Source organism: Salmo trutta, chromosome 1 (assembly GCF_901001165.1).
Source record: "Salmo trutta chromosome 1, fSalTru1.1, whole genome shotgun sequence".
In the NCBI taxonomy this organism is placed as follows: Eukaryota; Metazoa; Chordata; class Actinopteri; order Salmoniformes; family Salmonidae; genus Salmo; species Salmo trutta.
Window position 1 is genome coordinate 47,484,361 of NC_042957.1, and position 23,844 is coordinate 47,508,204.

The following is a 23,844-nucleotide window of genomic DNA, read 5'->3' on the forward strand; positions in this document are numbered from 1 at the left end:
GCATTTACAGTAGGACTACCAATAAACTGCTATTTCATAGTGTTCTTCTTTATATCACAGTTATTTAAGGTTAATGTTTTGATATCCCATAGCTCAATGATGTAGGCAGGGCCTAGGCTAAAGGGAGAAATAGGCAAGGCCTAATTCTATAGAATTCTAAATTATGGCAGAATATTGCCCTGATGAAAAATGCATGAAGCCTATACTTCGTCCAGGGTTATTATCAAATGTCATTATTTGTGTCCATAATAAAGAAGGCTAATGCTAAAAGCAGTGTTCACATATAAAGGGGGAACGGTGGAGGGGAGGGCGAACTAGTGAGCGGAGATATAAGAGTTCGGGTTGTTGGCTGGGGCAGCTGTCGAGAGGTAGGCTATTGCAATTGTGTTACAAACCGAAAAAACGATGAAATCCGCCGTCGCAGCTGCCGAAACAACGGTAGCATGGTAGCTTTGGACTGGGGTTTGCAAGACGAGCGCCGATATCTACACGTTACTGTAATTTTAACACCGAATTACTTATCCCCCTGATCGAGTCGGGTAAACCACCGTCCGAGATGGGGAAGGAGGTTAATGGTGTTTCGCGGAGCCGGTTTGAGGTGAGTTTCTAATATATGCGATTGATAGATTACAATTATTTTTGATTGGTGTTATGGTGTTTGTTAAAACTGCGTCCATGGTTGCGCACGGATGCAGCTTCCGCAGTCAATGTTTGGATTAGGGCAAACATGTTGTCTTCAACTAACGACAACATTTTGATTTCTTCAATAGCCTACCAGAATGTACAATTATTAAATTGGATTATAGTTACACAATTTGTTTTATAAAGCTTTCAAGGTTGATTTTAACAATTGTGGAGCCTATCAGAGCTTTCTCTTTGTGCGGTCAAAACAAAGACAATGGCACAAATACAGACTTTTAGGATTCACACTGATACTAAGCCCTACATTTCCCATCGTTTTATAAACATAAAATGTGATATTCGGGCCTACTTCATCCTACTGAGTGACTGAGTTATTTCACAGAGTTGGAGAATTGGAATGTTGTCTTTGATCAGCTATGGTTCTGTTGTGTAGACTCATGGCCGCTGCGGGTTGATTCTGCTACAGATGGGCCATTCGCTCGGCCACGACTCGGCTAGTCCACCACCACACTCTGAATATCAACAGCAAATACAACAATATGTCTGTTTCTCAAATCATACAGGCTACGATTTCCCTAGATGTCAACAGAAGCCCCATGTTTTTTTTAATGCAAGCGATCGTTATTCAACGTTGTGGCAAAGTTTTCGTCTCTTTATACGCAGCGATAAAGAATGCACCAAATGTGAAATATGGCTTTGGATAAATACAGTCTCATTAACAAATGCCGTTCGTCTGTGTTCACACCGTGACATTGGCCTGTCTACCCTGAGCACTCTGTGTTGTTTAATCCTCATCTAGGCGGCGTGGGATTTGTGGTTTTATTTATTTTTAAAGTGCAACAGCTGACGACTCAGAAGATTCAGGCCGTACAGTCTGGCCTGACAAGCTGACATCTGCGGCAGATACGTGATCTGTAGTTTATTAGCCAATAACAATGGACTTTAACGGTTTGGAGAGTAGAATTGAAATTGTGTTGCATTTATGGTCAGGCCTATTCTTAGTCACGCCCCTGTTTTTTTTTTTTTTTTAATGGATCAACATATTGAATATTGTCAAGAGGCCTAGTGTTGTTGATTGAAACGCTACAGTTGGAGAGAGAAACAATTTTTGTGTTGTGCGCATTTAGTTTCTAAAGGGATGAGGTGTGTTGTCTTCAGCGATTCTTAGTGTGAATCAGTCAGTGAGCTCAGTTCATGTACTGTAACCAAGGCAAGGCAACACATATCCCTTAAGTCTTGAGCATTTCAAACAGTTTTTCATAGACCAGAGACAAAAATGTTATGAGAGAATTTTAACCCATTGGCTTTGAATTGTGTCTTGTATTCTGAACATTCTATTTCAACGTTTTTAGACCACACAGTCAGTTATTTAACAAATAGAAAGTCATTCATATCTAGATATCATATTGAAATGGTAGAGAAAAGTGAACAATTTGTACATTAACCTATCATGATGGGAAAGGATCCAAGTTATTTAAAAACGTCCTAAATAGTATGATTGGAGATTCAAACATGATTTAGTCTTATTTCAAACCATTTGATATACAGTGCATTTGGAAAGTGTTCAGACCTCTTGACTTTTTCCACATTTTGTTACGTTTCAGCCTTATTCTAAAATGGATGAAAAATATATATATCCTCATCAACCAACACACAATACCCAATAATGACAAAGTGAAAACAGGTTTTCAGAAATGTTTGCAAATTTATAAATAAACAAAAACAGAAACCTTATTTACACAAGTATTCAGGCCCTTTGCTGTGAGACTCAAAATTTAGCCCAGGAGCATCCTGTTTCCATTGATCATCCTTGATGTTTCTACAACTTGATTGGAGTCCACCTGTGGTAAATTCAATTGATTGGACATGATTTGGAAAGGCACACACCTGTCTATATAAGGTCCCATAGTTGACAGTGCATGTCAGAGCAAAAACCAAGCCATGAGATAGGAATTGTTCGTAGAGCGCCGAGACAGGATTGTGTCGAGGCACAGATCTGGGGAAGGGTACCAAAACTTTTCGGGAGCATTGAAGGTCTCCAAGAACACGGTGGCCTCCATTCTTAAATGAAAGAAGTTTAGAACCACCAAGACTCTTTCTAGAACTGGCCACCTGGCCAAACTGAGCAATCTGGGGAGAAAGACAGAGCTCCAGAGTTTGTCTGTGGAGATGGGAGAACCTTCCAGAAGGACAACCATCTCTGCAGCACTCCACCAATCAGGCCTTTATGGTAGAGTGGCCAGATGTAAGCCACTCCTCAGTAAAAGGCACATGACAGCCCACTTGGAGTTTGCTAAAAGGGACCTAAAGGACTCTGACCATGAGGAACAAGATTATCTGGTCTGATGAAACCAAGATTGAACTCTTTGGACTGAATGCCAAGCGTCACATCTGGAGGAAACCTGGTACCATCCCTATGGTGAAGCAAGGTGGTGGCAGCATCATACTGTGGGATGTTTTTCAGAGGCAGGGACTGAGACTAGTCAGGATTGAGGAAAAGATGAACGTTGCAAAGTACAGAGATCCTTGATGAAAACCTGCTCCAGAGCCCTCAGGACCCCAGACTGGGGCGAAGGGTCACCTTCCAACAGGACAACTACCTTAAGTACACAGCCAACACAATGCAGGAGTGGCTTCGGGACAAGTCTCTGAATGTCCTTGAGTGGCCCAGTCAGAGCCCACACTTTAACCCGATCGAACATCTCTGGAGAGACGTGAAAATAGCTGTGCAGCGACGCTCCCCATCCAACTTGAAAGAGCTTGAGAGGATCTGCAGAGAAGAATGGGAGAAACTCCCAAAATACAGGTGTGCCAAGCTTGTAGCGTCATACCCAAGAACACTCAAGGCTGTAATCGCTGCCAAAGGTGCTTCAACAAAGTACTGAGTAATGGATCTGAAAACTTTTTGCATTGTCATGGGGTATTGTGTGGATATTGAGGGGGGGAACAATTTAATAAATTTTTAGAATAAGGCTGTAATGTAACAATGTGGAGAAAGTCAAGGGGTTTGAATACTTTCTGAATGCACTGTACAATAGGATATATCACATGGAAGAGTATTTCTCACCATTCAAGAAAAGGTACTTTAATAATGTGTGAGATAACATACTCAAACCATAAGGGCAGTTCCACGGTAACGGAATTGCGTTGACTCAGATTTTTCACTTAAAATGTATGCCCAACAAAAACCATTGATTTCAAAGTTTAACAAGCCTATGCACAAGGAATACTTTTGAAAGCAATTTACACTGAACATTTTACAATAACACATTTACTGGAAGAACTGTGCAGATGCAAAGTTTGGTAACAGAATTTCGTAAAATCTCCCTGTGTCAACGTTTTCCAGAAACTCTAAACATCTGCTCCAAATTAAGATTCAACAATGTCTGCAGACAGAATGCAATGTCAGCTATGACATGACACATTGACTTTGAAAAATGTCTTTTGATTATTAAACTACAGCAATTAACGGAATTGCGGTAACAGAATTTCATCATGGGTCCCTGATCTGTACTACACAGAAATGCATAGTTATGGATATGAATGTCATTCTCTTCATAGTTATGTATCCTAAATAGGTACACAAAGGTATAAATATGTAATATCCTCCTCTGCATGTTTTGGGTATTATTGTACACACTGGCTATTATTTTAATGAGCTCTGCCCCCCCCCCCCCCCCCCCCAAACAAGACCAAATTTGGTTGGACCGGACCAAATCCAAACCAATCATAGACCTCTGTTTCACAAGCTTGAACGTTCAAAGTACAGTACAGCACTATAGAGCTCAGTGAAGAACAGAACAGTAAAGTTCGGTAGAGTATAGTTTACCATTGTAGCCAATTCAATTGCAGAAAATCACTTACCAATTGCATTTTTTTAGGGGGGGGTTTAATCACTTAATAATGAATTAACAAAATGTATATCTGTAAAAACAGTAACTTATTGATAGGTCTACCTTTACTTGTTACTTAAAGATATGTGGGTTTTTGGTAAAGGAATTTCAAGGCACAAGGCAATGTTTCTTAAACTTACACAAGGCAAAAACAAGTTATACAAAACGAAACATGTTTATTAGTTGGCAGGGGTCTTTATTTACTTAAGCATTATTGTGTTTTTATGTATTACTAATACCTTTTTTAAAATACTTTTTCTGGTAGATGTTTTCTAAGACCCCTTTTCCATCTGTTTGGCCCGAAATCAAAGCCTTTACTTATTCTGAAATGTTTAGGATGGAAAATTGTTTAAAAATGTGTGTATGCCTTCATTTCTCAAAAATATAGTCTTAGCTTTCATTTGACACCAGATTTGATATGCTCCTATCAACTTCACATGTTGGTGCTCTTGGGTACTTTTTACATGGAAATGACCAATAACTACTGTGGCCCTGCAAACAATCACAATGTTACACCACAAAGGAAAAACAATGTAGCCTATATTCCCCAGACCATGCGCATCTGGTTATTTTGGAAAAGGCTGTGGGTTATTTTACCTGTTGAGTAGTTCTCTGAAAGGCAAGCTGTCAGAGTGAATTTGCCCCAAAAGCGAAATGCCTGTCCTTTCCTGCTCTCTCAGTGTGAAGGTAAACAGGGATCATAGGACAGGCTTAATGTACTATTGACCAAGTGTGTCCCCTGAATTTTTATTATAAGTTAACAGAAAATAAATCATAGATTCACATTCGAAATATCCATATATTGGAGGTCAGACTAACAGTAGACTCATGTTGACTTTGTCACAAAGTTGCTCTAGTCTTTACAATGGATGAAGTATATTCCTGTTTATGCTTGATATCTTTGTCATTACATCGACCACCAGTATGGTTCAGCATTACTGCATTTGACAGGTCCTATTCTGACTACAATACTCCTCCATGAATAATTTAAAAAATAATATGCCATTTAGCAGATCAAAGTTATCCAAAGCAACTTAGGCTGCACTTACACAGACAGGCCAACTAACATATTTGTTCCACTAATTGGTGTTTTTGACCAATCACATCAGATCTTTTCACGTATCTTTTTCAGAGCTGATCTGATTGGTCGAAAGACATGAGTAAGACATGAGAAAAAGAATATCAGAATTGGGCTGCTTGTGTAAATGCAGCCTTAGTCATACAACCAATGTTGTATGGGTGGCCCCAGGAAAGATGAATGCAATTGACTTACCCATTAAGTGCTTCATACCTGGACAAATGTAGGCTTGCTCCTAAATATGGAAACTCTGCAAACTAGAGTCGGATACTATTTTCCATGACATCATCTTTCAGTGTATCGAGGGACTGAATATCTCATGGATCCTAATTCTCTGTTTGTGGGTGTGTTAAAACACCTCTTCTGTAGTCACTGTTCAGACATTACAACATAAACATAGGAAGCAAGAAAACAGTGAGATGATCAGACAGGAAGAAAGGAAGCAAGAGACATTTCACACCGGGTTTGATTAGGAGACAGAAAATGTCTCCCTTCATCTCTATCTCCACCGCACTCACTGTATCATCCCCTTTCTCCCATCAAGCTTTGACATTGAACCTATCTACTGATGAGACAGTGATCGTTTATCATTGGTTATATGCTGGAGCTTTCCTTGGGGTGGGGCAGAGAGAATAGAGGAAGTCTAGGCCAGTCCTGCTGTGAGCGACGGAGCCAGAGGAAGTTAACACGATCTTCTTCTTCTCTTCCTCACAGATGTTCTCAAACAGCGACGAGGCCGTCATCAATAAGAAGCTGCCCAAGGAGCTGTTGCTACGGTGAGCGAGGGCTTTCCAATGACTGGGCCGTATGCACACACAGAATATGGCATGCCACATGCTCAACGCCATCAAACATCTTAACCTGCCCAAAACACAGCCATGTATACTCATCCACCTGCTCCACACAACACAGCCACTGACAATTTGGGAGGTTACATCGTGACACTTAACCATGAGCCACCTTAGAAACGAAGGGTCACTATACTGGGGCTCTAGTGGTTTGGTCAACATCACCGACCAACTGCCAGCTGCCACTCTCCCTCATGCGCCCCATCCCACTTGCCCCAATTTCCCCTCCCCCAATGCTAAAACTAATTAAACACAGATGGTCTGGGCTATAAAACATTCAAATCAATTAAGCAAAACAAAAAAAGTAAAAGCCCTTGAGCAAACAGAAAATGGAGGCCATAACTCAAGCCTGGGTCTCACCAGCAGAACGGTCTGGGATAGAGGTGCTGACGGTGGGGGGTGTGCTGAAGGTGCGGGGGCCACAGACTGAGCTCTGATTTACTAGGGCTTTTGGGTTAGGGGCAGGCTTGCCGAGGCCAATTACAACATTATACTCCCCCTACATCACACTGGGCTGCAGAGTGCAATGTGTTACATATGAATCCATCACACATACATACCTATTCTCGAAGGGCATAGACAACTTCTGACTTCTTCCACATTTTGTGTTACAACCTGAATTTAAAAATGTGTAACATTTCAATTTTTTTGTTCACTGGCCTACATACTAATAATGTCAAAGTGGAATTGTTTTCTGAAATGTTTACAAATGTAATAAAAATGAAAAGCTGAAATGTCTTGACTCTAAGTATTCAACCCCTTTGTTATGGCAAGCCTAAATAAGTTCAGGAGTAAAAAATGTCTTAACGAGTGGCATACGTTGCATGGACTCACTCTGTGTGCAATAATAGTTTTTGAATGACTACCTCATCTCTGTACCCCACACATACAATTATCTGTAAGGTCCTCCAGTTGAGCACTGAATTTCAAACACAGATTCAACCACAAAGACCAGAGGTTTTCCAATGCCTCGCAAAGAAGGCTACCTATTGGTAGATGGGTAAAGAATTTAAAAAAGCAGACATTGAATATCCCTTTGAGCATGGTAATTACACTTTGGATGCTGTATCAATTCACCCAGTCACTACAAAGATACAGGTGACCTTCCTAACTCAGTTGCCAGAGAGGAAGGAAACTGCTCAGGAATTTCACCATGAGGCCTGTGGTGACTTTAAAACTGTTAAAGAGTTTAATGGCTGTGATGGGAGAACTGAGGATGAATCAACAGCATTGTAGTTACTCCACAATACTAACCTAATTGATAGTGAAAAGAAGGAAGCCTGTACAGAATTCAAATATTTGAAAACAAACATGCATCCTGTTTGCAACAATAATGCAAAAATTATAATTAACTTTGTCTGGAATACTGTGTTATTTTTGGGGCCAATATGTTACGGAGTACCACTACATATTTTCAAGCATAGTGGTGGCTGCATCATGTTATGGGTGTGCTTGTAATCGTTAAGGTCTGGGGAGTTTTTCAGGATAAAAAAATTAACGGAATGTAGCTAAGCAAAGGCAAAATCCTGGATGAATTCACCTTTCTGCAGGATAATAACCTAAAACACGAGGCCAAATCTACACTGGAGTTGCTTACCAAAAAGACAGTTTGACTTAAATCTACTTGAAAATCTATGGCAAGACCTGAAGATTCACAGCTGCAATTGCTGTAAAAGGTGCTTCAACAAATAATGACTCAGAGGTGTGAATACTTTAGTAAATGAGAGTTTAATAAATGTTGAAATCTGTCTGTAACACAACAATGTGGAAAAAGTCAAGGGGTATGAATACTTTCTGAAGACACTGGTACACTACATACATACATACAGTTGAAGTTTACATACACTTAGGTTGGAGTCATTAACTTGTTTTTCAACCACCACAAATTTCTTGTTAACTAACTATAGTTTTGGGAAGTTGGTTAGGACAAAAGTAATGTTTCCAACAATTGTTTACAGACAGATTATTTCACTTATAATGAACTGTATCACAATTCCAGTGGGTCAGAAGTTTACATACTAAGTTGACTATGCCTTTAAACAGCTTGGAAAATTCCAGAAAATGATGTCATGGCTTTAGAAGCTTCTGGTAGGCTAATTGACATCATCTGAGTCAATTGGAGGTGTACCTGTGGATGTATTTCAAGGCCTACCTTCAAACTCACTGCCTCTGCTTGACGACATGGGAAAATCAAAAGATATCAGCTAAGACCTCAAAAAAAATTGTAGACTTCCACAAGACTGGTTCATTTTTGGGAGCAATTTCCAAATGCCTGAAGGTACCACGTTCATCTGTACAAACAATAGTACGCAAGTATAAACACCATGGGACCACGCAGCCCTCATACCGCTCAGGAAGGAGACGTGTTCTGTCTCCTAGAGATGAATGTACTTTGGTGCGAAAAGTGCAAATCAATCCCAAAACAACAGCAAAGGACCTTGTGAAGATGCTGGAGGAAACGGGTACAAAAGTATCTATACCCACAGTAAAACGAGTCCTATATCGACAACCTGAAAGGCCGCTCATCGAGGAAGAAGCCACTGCTCCAAAACCGCCATAAAAAATCCAGACTACGGTTTGTAACTGCACATGGGGACAAAGATTGTACTTTTTGGAGAAATGTCCTCTGCTCTGATGAAACAAACAGAACTGTTTGGCCATAATGACCATCATTATGTTTAGAGTAAAAAGGGGGAGGTTTTTGCAAGCCAAAGAACACCATCTTAACCGTGAAGCGTGGGGGTGCTTTGCTGCAGGAGGGACTGGTGCACTTCACAAAATAGATGTCATCATGAGGACGGAAAATTATGTGAATATATTGAAGCAATATCTCAAGACATCAGTCAGGAAGTTAAAGCTTGGTCACAAATGGGTCTTCCAAATGGACAATGACCCCAAGCATACTTCCAAGTTGTGGCAAAATGGCTTAAGAACAACAAAGTCAAGGTATTGGAGTGGCCATCACAAAGCCCAGACCTCAAACCTATAGAACATTTGTGGACAGAACTGGAAAAAGTGTGTGCAAGCAAGGAGGCCTACAAACCTGACTCAGTTACACCAGCTCTGTCAGGAGGAATCTGCCAAAATTCACCCAACTTATTGTGGGAAGCTTGTGGAAGGCTACCCGGAACGTTTGACCCAAGTTAAACAATTTAAAGGCAATGCTACCAAATACTAATTCAGTGTATGTAAACTTCTGACCCACTGGTAATGTGATGAAAGAAATAAAAGCTGAAATAAATCACTCTACTATTATTCTGACATTCCACATTCTCAAAATAAAGTGGTGATCCTAACTGACCTAAAACAGCGAATTGTGAAAAAAGAGTTTAAATGTATTTGGCTAAGGTGTATGTAAACTTCCGACTTCAATTGAACATGCAGTACCAGTCAAAAGTTTGGACACACCTACTCATTCCCGGGTTTTTCTTTATTATTACTATTTTCTACATTCTAGAATAATAGTGAAGACATCAAAACTATGAAATAACACATGGAATCATGTAGTAACCAAAAAAGTGTTAAACAAATTAACATATATTTGAGATTCTTTAACGTAGCCACCCTTTGCCTTGACGACAGCTTTACACACTCTTGGCATTCTCTCAAACAAGTTTCATGAGTTGGTCACCTGGAATGCATTTCAATTAACAGGTGTGCCTTGTTAATTTGTGGAATTTCTTTCCTTCATAATGCGTTTGAGCCAATCAGTTGTGTTGTGACAAGGTAGGGGTGGTATACAGAAGATAGCCCTATTTGGTAAAAGACCAAGTCCGTATTATTGCAAGAACAGCTCAAATAAGCAAAGAGAAACGACAGTCCATCATTACTTTAAGACATGAAGGTCAGTCAAAGCGGAACATTTCAAAAACTTTGAACGTTTCTTCATGTGCAGTCGCAAAAACCGTCAAGCACTTTGACGAAACTGGCCCTCATTAGGACCACCACAGGAAAAGAAGACCCAGAGTTACCTCTGCTGCAGAGGATACGTTCATTAGTTACCAGCATCAGAAATTGCAGCCCAAATAAATGTTTTACAGAGTTCAAGTAAGACACATCTCATCATCAACTGTTCAGAAGAGACTGCATGAATCAGGCTTTTATGGTTGAATTGCTGCAACGAAATCACTACTAAAGGACACTAATAATAAGAGACTTGCTTGGGCCAAGAAACACAAGCAAAGGACATTCGACCGGTGGAAATCTGTCCTTTGCTCTGATGAGTCCAAATTTGAGATGTTTGGTTCCAACCGCTGTGTCTTTGTGAGAAACAGTAGGTGAACGAATGATCTCTGCGTGTGTGGTTCCCACCGTGAAGCATGGAGGAGGAGTTGTGTGGGTGCTTTGCTGGTGACACTATTTAGAATTCAAGGCACACTTAACCAGCATTCAGCATTCTGCAGCGACACGCCATCCCATCTAGTTTGCGCTTCATTTATTTTTCAACAGGACAATGACCCACTATATCTCCAGGTTGTGTAAGGGCTATTTGACCAAGGAGAGTGATGTAGTGCTGCATCAGGTGACCTGTCCTCCACAATCACCCGATCTCAACCCAATTGAGATGGTTTGGGATGAGTTGGACCGCAGAATGAAGGTAAAGCAGCCAACAAGTGCTCAGCATATGTGGAACTCCTTCAAGACTGTTGGATAAGCATTCCAGGTGAAGCTGGTTGAGAGAATGCCAAGAGTGTGCAAAACTGTCATCAAGGCAAAGGGTGGCTGCTTTGAAGAATCTAAAATAAAAATGTGTTGGTTACTACATGATTCCATTTGTGTTATTTCATAGTTTTGATGTCTTCTATTATTCTAACTTTTGACTGGTATTGTACACACACTGAGTATACCAAACATTAGGAACACCTTCTTAATATTTAGTTGCACCCCCCTTTTTGCCCTCAGAACAGCCTCAATTCTTCGGGGCATGGACTCTACAAGGTGTCGAAAGCGTTCCACAGCGATGCTGGCCCATGTTGACTCCAGTGCTTCCCACAGTTGTCAAGTTGGGTGGTGGACTATTGTTGATACACACAGGAAACTGTTGAGCGTGAAAAACCCAGCAGCATTACAGTTCTCGACACAAACCGGTGCTCCTGGCACCTACTGCCATAGTCTGTTCAAAGGCACCTACCTTTTTTGTCTTGCCCATACACCCTCTGAATGGCACACATTCTCAGTTGTCTCATCCTTCTTTAACCTGTCTCCTCCCCTTCATCTACACTGATTTGAAGTGGATTTAACGAGTGACAAATGAGGGATCATAGCTTTCACCTGGATTCACATGGTCAGTCTGTCATGGAAAGAGGTGTTTTTAACGTTTTGTGTGTGTGTATGTGTGTAATGCCCCACCACACAATCTCTCTGCAAAAGTAAACATTTATCTATCCTTCAAACACGATAACCATACTAGAGTTAACATAAATTCACCCACACAATAACACAATCGTAAGTGTCATGCTCATCAAACATAAAGTGGCATACATAGCAGAGTTCTTTCTACAGTGGGGGAAAAAAGTATTTGATCCCCTGCTGATTTTGTACATTTGCCCACTGACAAAGAAAGGATCAGTCTATAATTTTAATGGTAGGTTTATTTGAACAGTGAGAGACAGAATAACAACAAAAATATCCAAAAAAACGCATGTCAGAAATGTTATAAATTGATTTGCATTTTAATGAGGGAAATGAGTATTTGACCCTCCCTCTCAATCAGAAAGATTTCTGGCTCCCAGGTGTCTTTTATACAGGTGACGAGCTGAGATTAGGAGCACAATCTTAAAAGGAGTGCTCCTAATCTCAGCATGTTACCTGTATAAAAGACACCTGTCCACAGAAGCAATCAGTCAATCAGATTCCAAACTCTCCACCATGGCCAAGACCAAAGAGCTCTCCAAGGATGTCAGGGACAAGATTATAGACCTACACAAGGCTGGAATGGGCTACAAGACCATCGCCAAGCAGCTTGGTGAGAAGGTGACAACAGTTGGTGCGATTATTCGCAAATGGAAGAAACACAAAATAACTGTCAATATCCCTCGGCCTGGGGCTCCATGCAAGATCTCACCTCGTGGAGTTGCATTGATCATGAAAACGGTGAGGAATCAGCCCAGAACTACACGGGAGGATCTTGTCAATGATCTCAAGGCAGCTGAAACCATAGTCACCAAGAAAACAATTGGTAACACACTACACCGTGAAGGACTGAAATCCTGCAGCGCCCGCAAGGTCCCCCTGCTCAAGAATACATATACATGCCCGTCTGAAGTTTGCCAATGAACATCTGAATGACCCAGAGGACAACTGGTGAAAGTGTTGTGGTCAGATGAGACCAAAATGGAGCTCTTTGACATCAACTCAACTCGCCGTGTTTGGAGGAGGAGGAATGCTGCCTATGACCCCCAAGAACACCATCTCCACCGTCAAACATGGAGGTGGAAACATTATGCTTTGGGGGTGTTTTTCTGCTGAGGGGACAGGACAACTTCACCGTATCAAAGGGATGATGGACGGGGCCATGTACCGTCAAATCTTGGGTGAGAACCTCCTTCCCTCAGCCAGGGCATTGGAAATGGGTCGTGGATGGGTATTCCAGCATGGCAATGACCCAAAACACACGGCCAAGGCAACAAAAGAGTGGCTCAAGAAGAAGCACATTAAGGTCCTGGAGTGACCTAGCCAGTCTCCAGACCTTAATCCCATAGAAAATCTGTGGAGGGAGCTGAAGGTTCGAGTTGCCAAACGTCAGGCTCGAAACCTTAATGACTTGGAGAAGATCTGCAAAGAAGAGTGGGACAAAATCCCTCCTGAGATGTGTGCAAATCTGGTGGCCAACTACAAGAAACGTCTGACCTCTGATTGCCAACAAGGGTTTTGCCACCAAGTACTAAGTCATGTTTTGCAGAGGGGTCAAATACTTATTTCCCTCATTAAAATGCAAATCGTTTTATAACATTATAGACTGATCATTTCTTTGTAAGTGGGCAAACATACAAAATCAGCAGGGGATCAAATACTTTCCCCCCCCCACTGTATATGTAATTATAGGGTCGAACTGGGATTCTGGGTAGAGCCTTGTATACATAGAGGGCTCTGGTTCTGATTCTGGGTACCAGGGGTTCTGAACCATCCCTGTCTGTGTTCCAGAATCTTCTCCTTTCTGGATGTGGTGACACTCTGTCGCTGTGCCCAGGTCTCACGGGTGAGTTTGTGTTTCTGAAGTGTGTATTTGGTTCAGTGTGAGTGTTTTGAAATTGTGTGTTGGACAGAATAGTGAAACCAGTGAAGTTTACCTTGTGCCCCTCTCTCCCTCAGTCGTGGAATGTGCTCGCCCTGGACGGCAGTAATTGGCAGAGGATTGACCTTTTCGACTTTCAGAGAGATATTGAGGTCAGGAAGTCTCGCATAAACCTTCTTTTTCCTCACCTCTTCTCTCTCCTATCCTCTCCATCTCATCCTCACCTGCCATTGATTTATAAAAAAACATAAAAATTGTCTGTCTTGCCATCTTTTATCGAATCAAAGTGGACATTCATGGCTTTGACCTTTATAAACACAAACAACATTGACTTTAAACCCACATACCGTGATTATCGAAGATTGAATTCAGGACCTTAGCAGTTGGTTGTCTACCAAAGGAACGTTTTAGTTGACTACTATTGATGTTGTGCGTTCACCACAATCAATGCATTGTACTGTATGGATGACCACAGATGACCATTTAAAGGCATTTGAAATGTATGACTGATGTATTCACACACGTGACAAGTTTAGTACATTGCCATAATCAATGATGAATGACCTGAATGCCAGGTCAAGTATAATCATGTTTGCCAGACTTGAGTGCAATATTAAGACAGACATTCAACAGGCTCTGTGAAATTGGTTCAAGTTAAGCAGTCAGTGTTTACAAAGATGGTTGAGTTTTGCCTGAACAGGCAGACTCCTACCCTATGCTCCTGCTACATGGATTTTTGCATGTATGTGAAAGTGAAGATGATCTGGGGATGAATCTATGTTTTATGAGAGGTGTTTGTTTGTTTGTGTCCGTGTGTTGCAGGGGCGAGTGGTGGAGAACATCTCGAAACGATGTGGGGGATTCCTGAGGAAGTTGAGTCTGAGGGGCTGTCTGGGGGTGGGGGACAGCGCTCTGAGGTGAGGACTGACTGGGAACTCTTGGCACTGAGGAGGGTGAGGGGAGGAGATTGATTGTGGGAGCTGGAGGGCAAGTACACACACTCCAGTGCAAATATGTCTGTTCCTGTTTGTTTTTCAACAGAACCTTCTCCCAGAACTGCAGGAATATTGAGCTGCTTAGTTTGAATGGCTGCACCAAGATTACTGACAGGTGTCTGCAGACATTTATGCCTTATTATGTTTGTCTAGTATAATTATGTTTTGCTAATGTACTAAAGTGTTACATTATTATATATGTAAGTCTCTTGTCTCCTCCTCTCCCATGCAGCACATGTAATAGCCTCAGTAAGTTCTGTCCCAAGCTCAAGCACTTGGACCTCGCCTCCTGTACCTCAATCACCAACCTGTCACTCAAAGCACTTAGGTGAGGGGTCTCTCTTTCTCCCTCTCTCTTGCACACACACTCATACTGTCAGCATTCCTGGGAAAACCTTGTCACTCACCTTTTTGGTGATTTGATTGTAGTCATCCCTCTTCATGCTCCGTGACAGTTTGTTGACTCTAGGACTAATATAAGCTATTCAAAATATCCTGGGACTTTTTTGAGCTACAAGGTTTTTCCAGGACTCCGACAATACTCTCACTCACACACACACACCGGGGAGTCTCCTCAGCAAGAGCAGATGGTTGCATCTGTTGTACAAGCATAGGGTGAACAGGTAATTCCGTTATTCAGGGGATGTGCATAAATATGGGGCACATTTGTTGTTGTTTTGCTGGATTTGTATCTAATATCTGTGTCGTGGTCTGACCCATTTCTTCCCCTGCAGTGAGGGCTGTCCTCTGTTAGAGCAGCTTAATATCTCGTGGTGTGACCAGGTGACTAAGGATGGCATCCAGGCCTTGGTACGATGCTGTCCCGGACTCAAAGGCCTTTTCCTCAAGGGCTGCACACAGGTAGGGCAAGGCAACAAAAGGGTCAGCTAGAGATGGGACCATTAAAAAGCACAAGGTCACTACCTCTGTCTAAGAAAGGTGCATTAACAGAAGAACAGACTGGATATGTGAGAGATATTCAGACACCCTTGGAGGTGAAATGAACAAATGGATCGCGTAAGGTTAGCATTGTAACTAGGAGGATGAGGCAGTAAGATATAGGTAGACTGAAGGGCTGACTGAGGGGAGAGGGGCTTAGCTAGTCTAGATATGAGACCAGGGCTAATGTTTGTATTGCACGCAGTGTGATGGGGATGGTAGATCCAAACAGCAGGTAGGACATTTAGTTGCAGAAGGGGGTTAGCTAGCTACCTCATTGGTGGGGTTACCTTGGGGCACTGCTAATGGGATTTGAAATGACACCCTCTCTCTCTCTCTCTCTCTCCTATCTGCTTCTTTCCGTCTCCACCTATTAACTAGTTGGAGGATGAAGCACTGAAGCACATTGGTGCACACTGTCCAGAGCTGGTCACTCTCAACTTACAGACGTGTTCGGTAAGCAAGCACCTCTTTCAGTGTTTAGGTCACATAACAGCAAAACCTGCTGGTCACAGCTCCAAAATAAAGTGGGTGTCTTGCTTGATATTTCAGCACCCATCATGTTTGGGGCTGAATGCTTTGTTGTGGTGGGTTGGGGGCTTGTAACTCCTGAATAGGTTTTTCATTGAGAAATGATGAATCTCTAATAGCTGTTGTGGCCATCCATATGGAAGGTAAATGAGTCATGTCCTACCTCTCTGCTGTTTTCTTTTGTGGACTTTTTTGTGTACAAGGCTGCTCAATCAGTCTGCATCCTGCCCTGCAGTAGAGGGACTGGTGTGGACTGAGGCCTGCCCTGCCATGTAACCTACATAACCAATAGTGTGTGAAATCCACCCAGACAACACATTTGTTTCTCTGGCATCCTCTTTATCTGTGTCTCCAAATTCCCTTCCTGTTATGTTTACACCCCAAATGCCTCCCTCCCTCCCTCCCTCTTTCCTTCCTTGTCTCCTTCTCAATGTCTCCCATCTTTCAGCAGCTCCCTCATCTTTTGCCAGACTCACCTCTTTTTCGTCCTCTCTCTTTTTACACCTGTGCTTTCTGTGTGGCTCCCCCTCGCAACTTTCTGCAATCTTGTAAGATCAGAACTATAGAGGGAAAAGAGTTGAAAATATATCACAAAACAAGATATGCTTCTCATTCCCCGTTCTGAGGTGGATATTCGTAGCCTACGGCATCAGTTATGGTAATATTATGTTAATTTTGATAATGCCGTTATAGCTGTTTGATGCCGTGGAAGTTCTGCTAGTGACCCGTGCCTGTTTCCCTCTGAGCAGCAGATCACAGACGAAGGTCTCATTACTATATGCCGGGGCTGTCACCATCTGCAGTCGCTGTGTGTCTCAGGTTGTGCCAACATCACAGACGCCATCCTCCACGCCTTGGGACTGAACTGCCCGCGCCTCAGGTTGGTACTCCCTCTGCTCCTAGTCCACCTCCTCACCTCCGACCCCTGCTCCAACCCCTCCACACTGGTCTCAGGTGTCCCCCTCCCACCAAGCCCACCTCATCCAACCCACATCCACGCTACCCCCACCCATCCCTGCTTCTAACCCCTGTTCACTCCAAATACCACCAGAAACTCCGTACAACCCTTCATACTTTAACGACTCATACACCCCGCTCTCCTTTCTGGTTAGTGCCCAAGTTAACCCATCTTGTATTTCCTCAGACACGTCAATACATAGCAGTTCCCTCGACCATAACAGTATGTCCTGTCTCCTTTCAGAATATTAGAGGTGGCTCGCTGCTCACAGCTCACAGATGTGGGCTTCACTACATTAGCAAGGGTGAGTGTGGAAACTGACGCAGGTCACACACACCTCTGACGTACACTACCATTCAAAAGTTTGGGGTCACCTAGAAATGTCCTTGTTTTTAAAAGAAAAGCATTTTTTTTCCATTTTAAAATAACATCAAATTGATCAAAAATACAGTGTAGACATTGTTAATGTTGTAAATGACTATTGTAGCTGGAAACTGCTGATTTTTAATGGAATATCTACATAGGCGTACAGCGGCCCATTATCAGCAACCATCACTCCTGTGTTCCAATGGCACGTTGTGTTAGCTAATCCAAGTTTATCATTTTAAAAGGCTAATTGATCATTAGAAAACCCTTTTGCAATCATGTTAGTACAGCTGAAAACTGTTGTTCTGATTAAAGAAGCAATAAAACTGGCCTTCTTTAGACTAGTTAGTTGAGCATCTGGAGCATCAGCTGTTATGGGTTCGATTACAGGCTCAAAATGCCCAGAAAGAAATAACTTACTTCTGAAACTCATCAGGCTATTCTTTTTCTGAGAAATGAAGGCTATTCCATGTGAGAAATTGCCAAGAAACTGAAGATCTCGTACAACGCTGTGTACTATTCCCGACACAGAACAGCGCAAACTGGCTCTAAGCAGAATAGAAAGAGTGGGAGGCCCCAGTGCACAACTGAGCAAGAGGACAAGTACATTAGTGTCTAGTTTCAGAAACAAGATGCCTCACAAGTCCTCAGCTGGCAGTTTCATTAAATAGAACCCGCAAATCACCAGTCTCAACGTCAACAGTGAAGAGGCAACTCTGGGATGCTGTCCTTGTGTCTGTGTTCTTTTGCCCATCTTAATCTTTTCTCTTTATTGGCCAGTCTGAGATATGGCTTTTTCTTTGTAACTCTACCTAGAAGACCAGCAAACTTTTGAACGGTAGTGTATATGTGTTGTCTTACTGTTTAATTAATTTATACATGTTTTTCTGGCAGAATTGTCATGAGCTGGAAAAGATGGACCTGGAAGAGTGTGTGCAGGTGAGCTAGCCTGCACAACACGCACATTCCCACACACACTAACATACACTGTAGCACCATCCACCAGAAGGATACGTTTGTTTATGTCTCTCCCCAGATCACGGACGGCACACTTATCCAGTTGTCCATCCACTGCCCTCGTCTGCAAGTTCTGGTGAGCACTAGCTAATGGCTTCTATCCTAGGAGCTTGTCTCAAACATGCTTTTTTTCCAATCTAAGGAAGGTCTTGAAATTCTATGAAATACATTTCAGAAAAACTTGTTTCTTAGATAATCCACAGTCTCATAGTGTTAATAACAAAAGACACCCAGTGTGTCGGGTGGCAGTAGTATTGCTGTTCTAAACTGTTCCCTTGTTGTTTTTGTGGTCTCTCTCTCTCAGAGCCTGTCTCACTGTGAGCTGATTACTGACGATGGCATCAGACATCTGGGCAGCGGGCCCTGTGCCCACGACCGGCTGGAGGTGATCGAGCTGGACAACTGCCCCCTGATCACGGACGCCTCGCTGGAGCACCTGAAGACCTGCCACAGCCTGGACCGCATCGAGCTCTACGACTGCCAGCAGATCACCCGCGCAGGCATTAAGAGACTAAGGGTAGGCACTGGTGCTACAGCGTACATTGCTGCTTATGCGTTGTGCACAGACACCCAGACTCGCATAGATTACAGTAGATTAATGAACATTTCTTAAATGCGGTTGTATAGACCCTTACACCAACACTTGTCTTTTTATCTCTTTCTTTCCTCCTCTCCAGACCCATCTACCTAACATCAAAGTGCACGCGTATTTCGCCCCCGTCACCCCACCCCCCTCGGTCGGGGGGAGTCGCCAGAGATTCTGTCGTTGCTGTATCCTGCTATGATGCGAAGACTGCGCCCCCATCCCCCCTCAGCCCAACATCTGCCCCTCCACCCAACCTGGCTCGGCCTGGTCCGATCCGGCCTCCGGGTATACATGCTGGTGTGTCCCCCCGATTGGTGCCGCAGAGAGAGGGAGAGAGCCCAACCACCTCAGGGTCTGGGAAGAACCTTCCCAACGACGTTCCCAAACCCACTCACAACAGCCTTTGTCAAACACACAAACCCCCCCCCACACACACACACACACACACACACATCACCACAGATGAGCGTCAATACATTCCCTGCTGTCCCCAGGCCGATGTTCTAAAGACCACCCAGCATTACAGGGAGGATTACATAATAGAACCACTGCTGTTTACAGATTAGGCTCCTGATACACTGTATGGACTACATGAAGCTAGGGCTCACTGGATACAAGGTTCCCTATGGACTAGTATGACCTTTTACTGAAGGATCAGGAAGATAGGTTTGGATAAGAAGCTAACATCCAATGTGTGTCTGGGTGTTGAGAGGATAACCAGAAACATGGCTAGTTACTATGAGGATATTGGTTTGGTAGAAATGCCCTCAGAATCTTTCAACGACTGACAAGCTACCTCTAGACATAACTGCACTTCAATGTGAGGAGCTCTTTGTTAGCCTCTGGTACCAGAATGCCCACTCCAAACTTATAGCTAGGCCAGTTTTTTTATTTTTTATTACTAAAGACCAGTTTCCATTGGCACTTTGAAGTCAAGCCAGGTTGGGCTGGCCTTGGTGGGCTAGCTGAAATTGCGTTTCCGCTGCCTCCAAATAGAATAAATGATGTCATGTTGCTAGGTAGCCAATATGCGGCTTCGCTAATGTTGCTAACTGGCAAGATGTTGACGAATTTAAATTCACCCTCACAATGCTTTAACTAACTTTAACCCATACTCCTGTCAGTGCTAGCCATACTCAGAGCCATGTATTTAGCTTGCTAACTAGCTAAACGGTTAGCGTCGCTATTGGCTAGCTAGCTAACCAAGCAAACCAGACAACCGGTTTAATAGGATGTAACTACGACCTGGCCATCTACAATTCCTGCTAGCTACAGTAGCTTGTTTTAACTCTGAAATGCTAGCTAATAATGGTAGCTAGCATTTTAGGGCTGACTGTTGTCATAAAGGTTTGTGTAGTGCAAAAATGTATGGATCCAGCTGTGGTGGTAATTCGTGTCATGTCTGACTACTGCAGTACTACTTGTCCATGTGCTAGATATCAGCGCACACACCCAGATGAGCTAGCTAAACGTTGGCAGCATCCAGCAGTGATCTGACTTTTTAAAATATTTGTTTATTTTTTTTAGCTACGTCACCAGCCCGAATTCTAATCGCGCTGGCACCAGTTGTGAAACTGGGCTGCGCTGGCTCGAATTTGAGAATTCCGTTCGAACCAGCTCTAATTTGGCCCCAATTTTAAGTGCTAGTGGAAAAGGGTGTCTTCCTGGTGTCAACAGCCATTAAACTGCCCCCCCCCCCCTCTCACACTCACACACACACACACACATATACACATACACGTACACACACAAACAGTGCAGATACAGTGGGTAGTAGTTCTTATCTAGACTCAAAGTAGCTACAGCTTAGTGCAGGCCTGCTAGGGGATATGCTGAGTTTATCCAGCAAAATGATGACACTTCTCTATGACTCACCTAATAGTTTACTGCCACATGACTACACACACTTGAAAATGCGCACACACACACAGCTCAATACCCTTTCCCCCTCTCCCTTTCTCTGTTACAATCAGAAGCTTCATTGTACAAAAAAAAGAGGAAGGTGAATATTTTTCTAAAAAGGACACCAGTTGAGACTTACACGTGGGGACTTGAGAAGATGCCAAATGTTGCATGTAACAATTCTAGTTTTTTAAATGTAATATATGTAAGTACTGTGGAAATCCAGCGTTGCAGCCAGCTAAACCACACCACAGACCATGGTGTGAAGGAGAGATTTACGTCAATGGGTCTCGCACTATGAACTATGTTAAGCCAAACACATACTGTACACACACAGGTGTGTTTTTGTGCGTGTGTGTGTGTGTGTGTGTGTGTGTGTGTGTGTGTGTGTGTGTGTGAGAGAGAGAGAGAATGTTCCGGGGCTATGGGGAGTAGTTTGGACAGTGAACCATTTTGGAGACATAATTAACCAGGCCCCTGCAAGCTAGTCTTAACAACAACAAAATATAGAATAGAGACACAAACGCATAAAATGAAAAAGATTGACGTCACTGCGAGTTTGTGATGCCAGACAGACCAGGAGGACGGAAAGAAAAAGCCAACCGAAAACAAAGTATCTGTATTTTCATTTTGTTGCTTTTAGTCTTTTTTTCCCCCTTGGTGATGAACATTCTTGATGAATGCGAGCTGGTGAACCACACATGGGTAGAAAGAGATGACCAGTGTTGCTAGCAGGCACCGGGATCTGGTCAGTGACAGTGATGCCCCTTCAACTCCCATGAGGCCTTGCAGGGGAGAGGGTGCCATTGGAGTTGACCCTGCCACCAGCGCAACGCCACCTCTTTCTGCCTGGAACCAGTGACATGAGAGGAGGAGGGGCCGCTGGGATTGGATAGGAACAAGGAAGTCGTTTAGAATCTTGACCTGGAGTGAGCTGAGCTCACAACACTGGCCTGCTGACAGATGTTGGAGTGCAGGGCTATGTGTCCCAAAACGCCACTACTACCACCTTACCAAAACACTTTGACCCCTGTTCATGAGTATCAAAGCCTTTCATCTGGATCCTTCCTCCTCACCCACACTTTAACCTTTCTGTTTTCTGTCTCTCCTCTCTCTGTTCTATTTTTCTTTTTGTAGTTTAGTCTTTTTTTAGCCTTTTTCTGTTCAAGTTGATGACTTCTACATTTCGTTCTCACCCCTCCCCACACTCTTTCTGTTTGGTGTGTTTTGGGTTGGGGCTGTTTTTTGTTTTGCATTCAGTCATGAGTTCAGTGTTTTCCCAAGTTAAGTTTGAGCCCTCTTGCAGTCCTTGGTTTTGGTCTTATGCGGTTTGTGTTCTATTACGAGTTCTTGTTACCTAATGTCCAGAATGTAGCCTTTGTACAGGGGGAAGGGTTGGACACAGTGCAATTTGTAAAATAAGTGAATAATGAGTCGGTGAGGATGAACCGGGATCCATGGTATGTATAATGGATGTTATACAACATATTGAATGTGTTTCCATGAAGGCGTTGTCTGGGAACGTGGGGGGTTAGGGCCTAGGTTGTGTGCTGATGTAGCAGAAACAGATTCCTCTCCTGATGGGCTTTCCCTTTACTTGTTATGCCTTGCTTTGGGGATCCCCTAACACCAGGATGCAGCCCAGCCCACTGTAGAAACAAAACAGAGTTGGTAGGCCCAATATAAATGTTTTAATGTTGTTTTAAAAATGCATATTTCCTTCTAAGATTCAAACCAACCAACAGGCAAAACATTTACTGATGATTATTTTGTGATTTGTCAGCCAAGGGTGGAAGTGGGAGGGAGATAATGCAAACTGAGATTAATCTAGTCTGATCTGTTTTGTTGAATGTGGGTTTATGGGGGATTAGAGAACATCCAGCAGCCAAGATGGCAGAGATGCATAATGTACTCTCATACTACTCACCCTCTGGTTGGGTGCAACTGTGCTTCCACTGCCCTGTACGGTCTGGAGTTACTGGAGGGAAAGTTATGGTGAAGCCTGGATCCATAACACCTGTTTGCCCTCTTCACACATAGTTGCTGAGTCACAGGCACCCCTTCTACTCGCTTAGTCATACACAGACACACTGAGAAACACGGTACGCACTGACCATTTGCACTGCCATGGTCCTCTCTGAATCATAACTCAGTTGAGAGTGAAGGTATGCAGAGTAGACATGCATGCCTACACATACACACTATTGACAGCACAGACAACAGGCAAATTCAGACTCAAGCGGTACCTTTAGAATTTATTCAGTATACAAACACATGAGAACATGTCCATACCGGGTTCTCATACACTACACAAACCACCCTGTAGAATGTCAAGACGAATCACATGCAAAACAATTATACTGCTTCATTCCACTTTTTTTCCAGCAGTTTACATGAAAGAAGACAGATTACTGAATTCTGGATCGGTCCACTCAGTCCCCATGACTAGACTGTGTGTTGGAGGGGGTAGGGGAGGACGGCTGGCTGTCTGCGTGAACAAGATGGTGGATCTAAAGTGTGTCCTTGGTAGTTTGACACCTGGGGATTACTTTACTTTTTTTTTTTACTTTACACAATGACTGTAGTTCATATAAATTAATGTAAATCTTTTTTTTTTTTTACAATTAACTGATTATAAATATGTATGTATGAATAAATATATAACTATATATTATTAAGATTTGCCTGTTATTTCTGTAATTGCAGTATGTTGAAGTGTTCAATTATTTTGCTCTGAAATCTTTCCTGGCCTGACTAGGAAAAACTCTTGGCCCCAGTTATAGCCTATATATAGAGACCAGAGTTTTTCCTGGTCAGGTGGTCTCCACTATATTGTAAAAGTCCTACATGTTTTC

The 23,844-nt window shown here is 42.8% G+C and overlaps 1 protein-coding gene across 1 annotated transcript; it reads left to right on the top strand.

Annotated features, from left to right (window-relative positions):
• The first annotated feature begins 290 nt into the window (after nt 1–290).
• LOC115197673 (F-box/LRR-repeat protein 20) lies at nt 291–22,408 on the top strand. The gene is made up of 15 exons (XM_029759424.1): nt 291–598; nt 6,328–6,389; nt 13,605–13,659; nt 13,773–13,847; nt 14,518–14,612; nt 14,737–14,805; nt 14,923–15,018; nt 15,425–15,551; nt 16,011–16,085; nt 16,910–17,040; nt 17,362–17,422; nt 18,379–18,423; nt 18,521–18,577; nt 18,806–19,018; nt 19,179–22,408. Exons 1-15 carry the CDS (start codon nt 557–559, stop codon nt 19,284–19,286), a joined length of 1,311 nt encoding a protein of 436 aa, XP_029615284.1. The 5' UTR covers nt 291–556; the 3' UTR covers nt 19,287–22,408.
• Nucleotides 22,409–23,844: the final 1,436 nt, after the last annotated feature.

Excerpts from the sequence above, each read along its gene's own strand:
- LOC115197673 (XM_029759424.1), top strand. The coding sequence starts at position 557 with ATGGGGAAGGAGGTTAATGGTGTTTCGCGGAGCCGGTTTGAG. Across the intron at positions 6,390-13,604 it reads CCCAAGGAGCTGTTGCTACG|AATCTTCTCCTTTCTGGATG; the intron begins GTGAGCGAGGGC and ends TCTGTGTTCCAG. Across the intron at positions 18,578-18,805 it reads GCCCTCGTCTGCAAGTTCTG|AGCCTGTCTCACTGTGAGCT; the intron begins GTGAGCACTAGC and ends TCTCTCTCTCAG.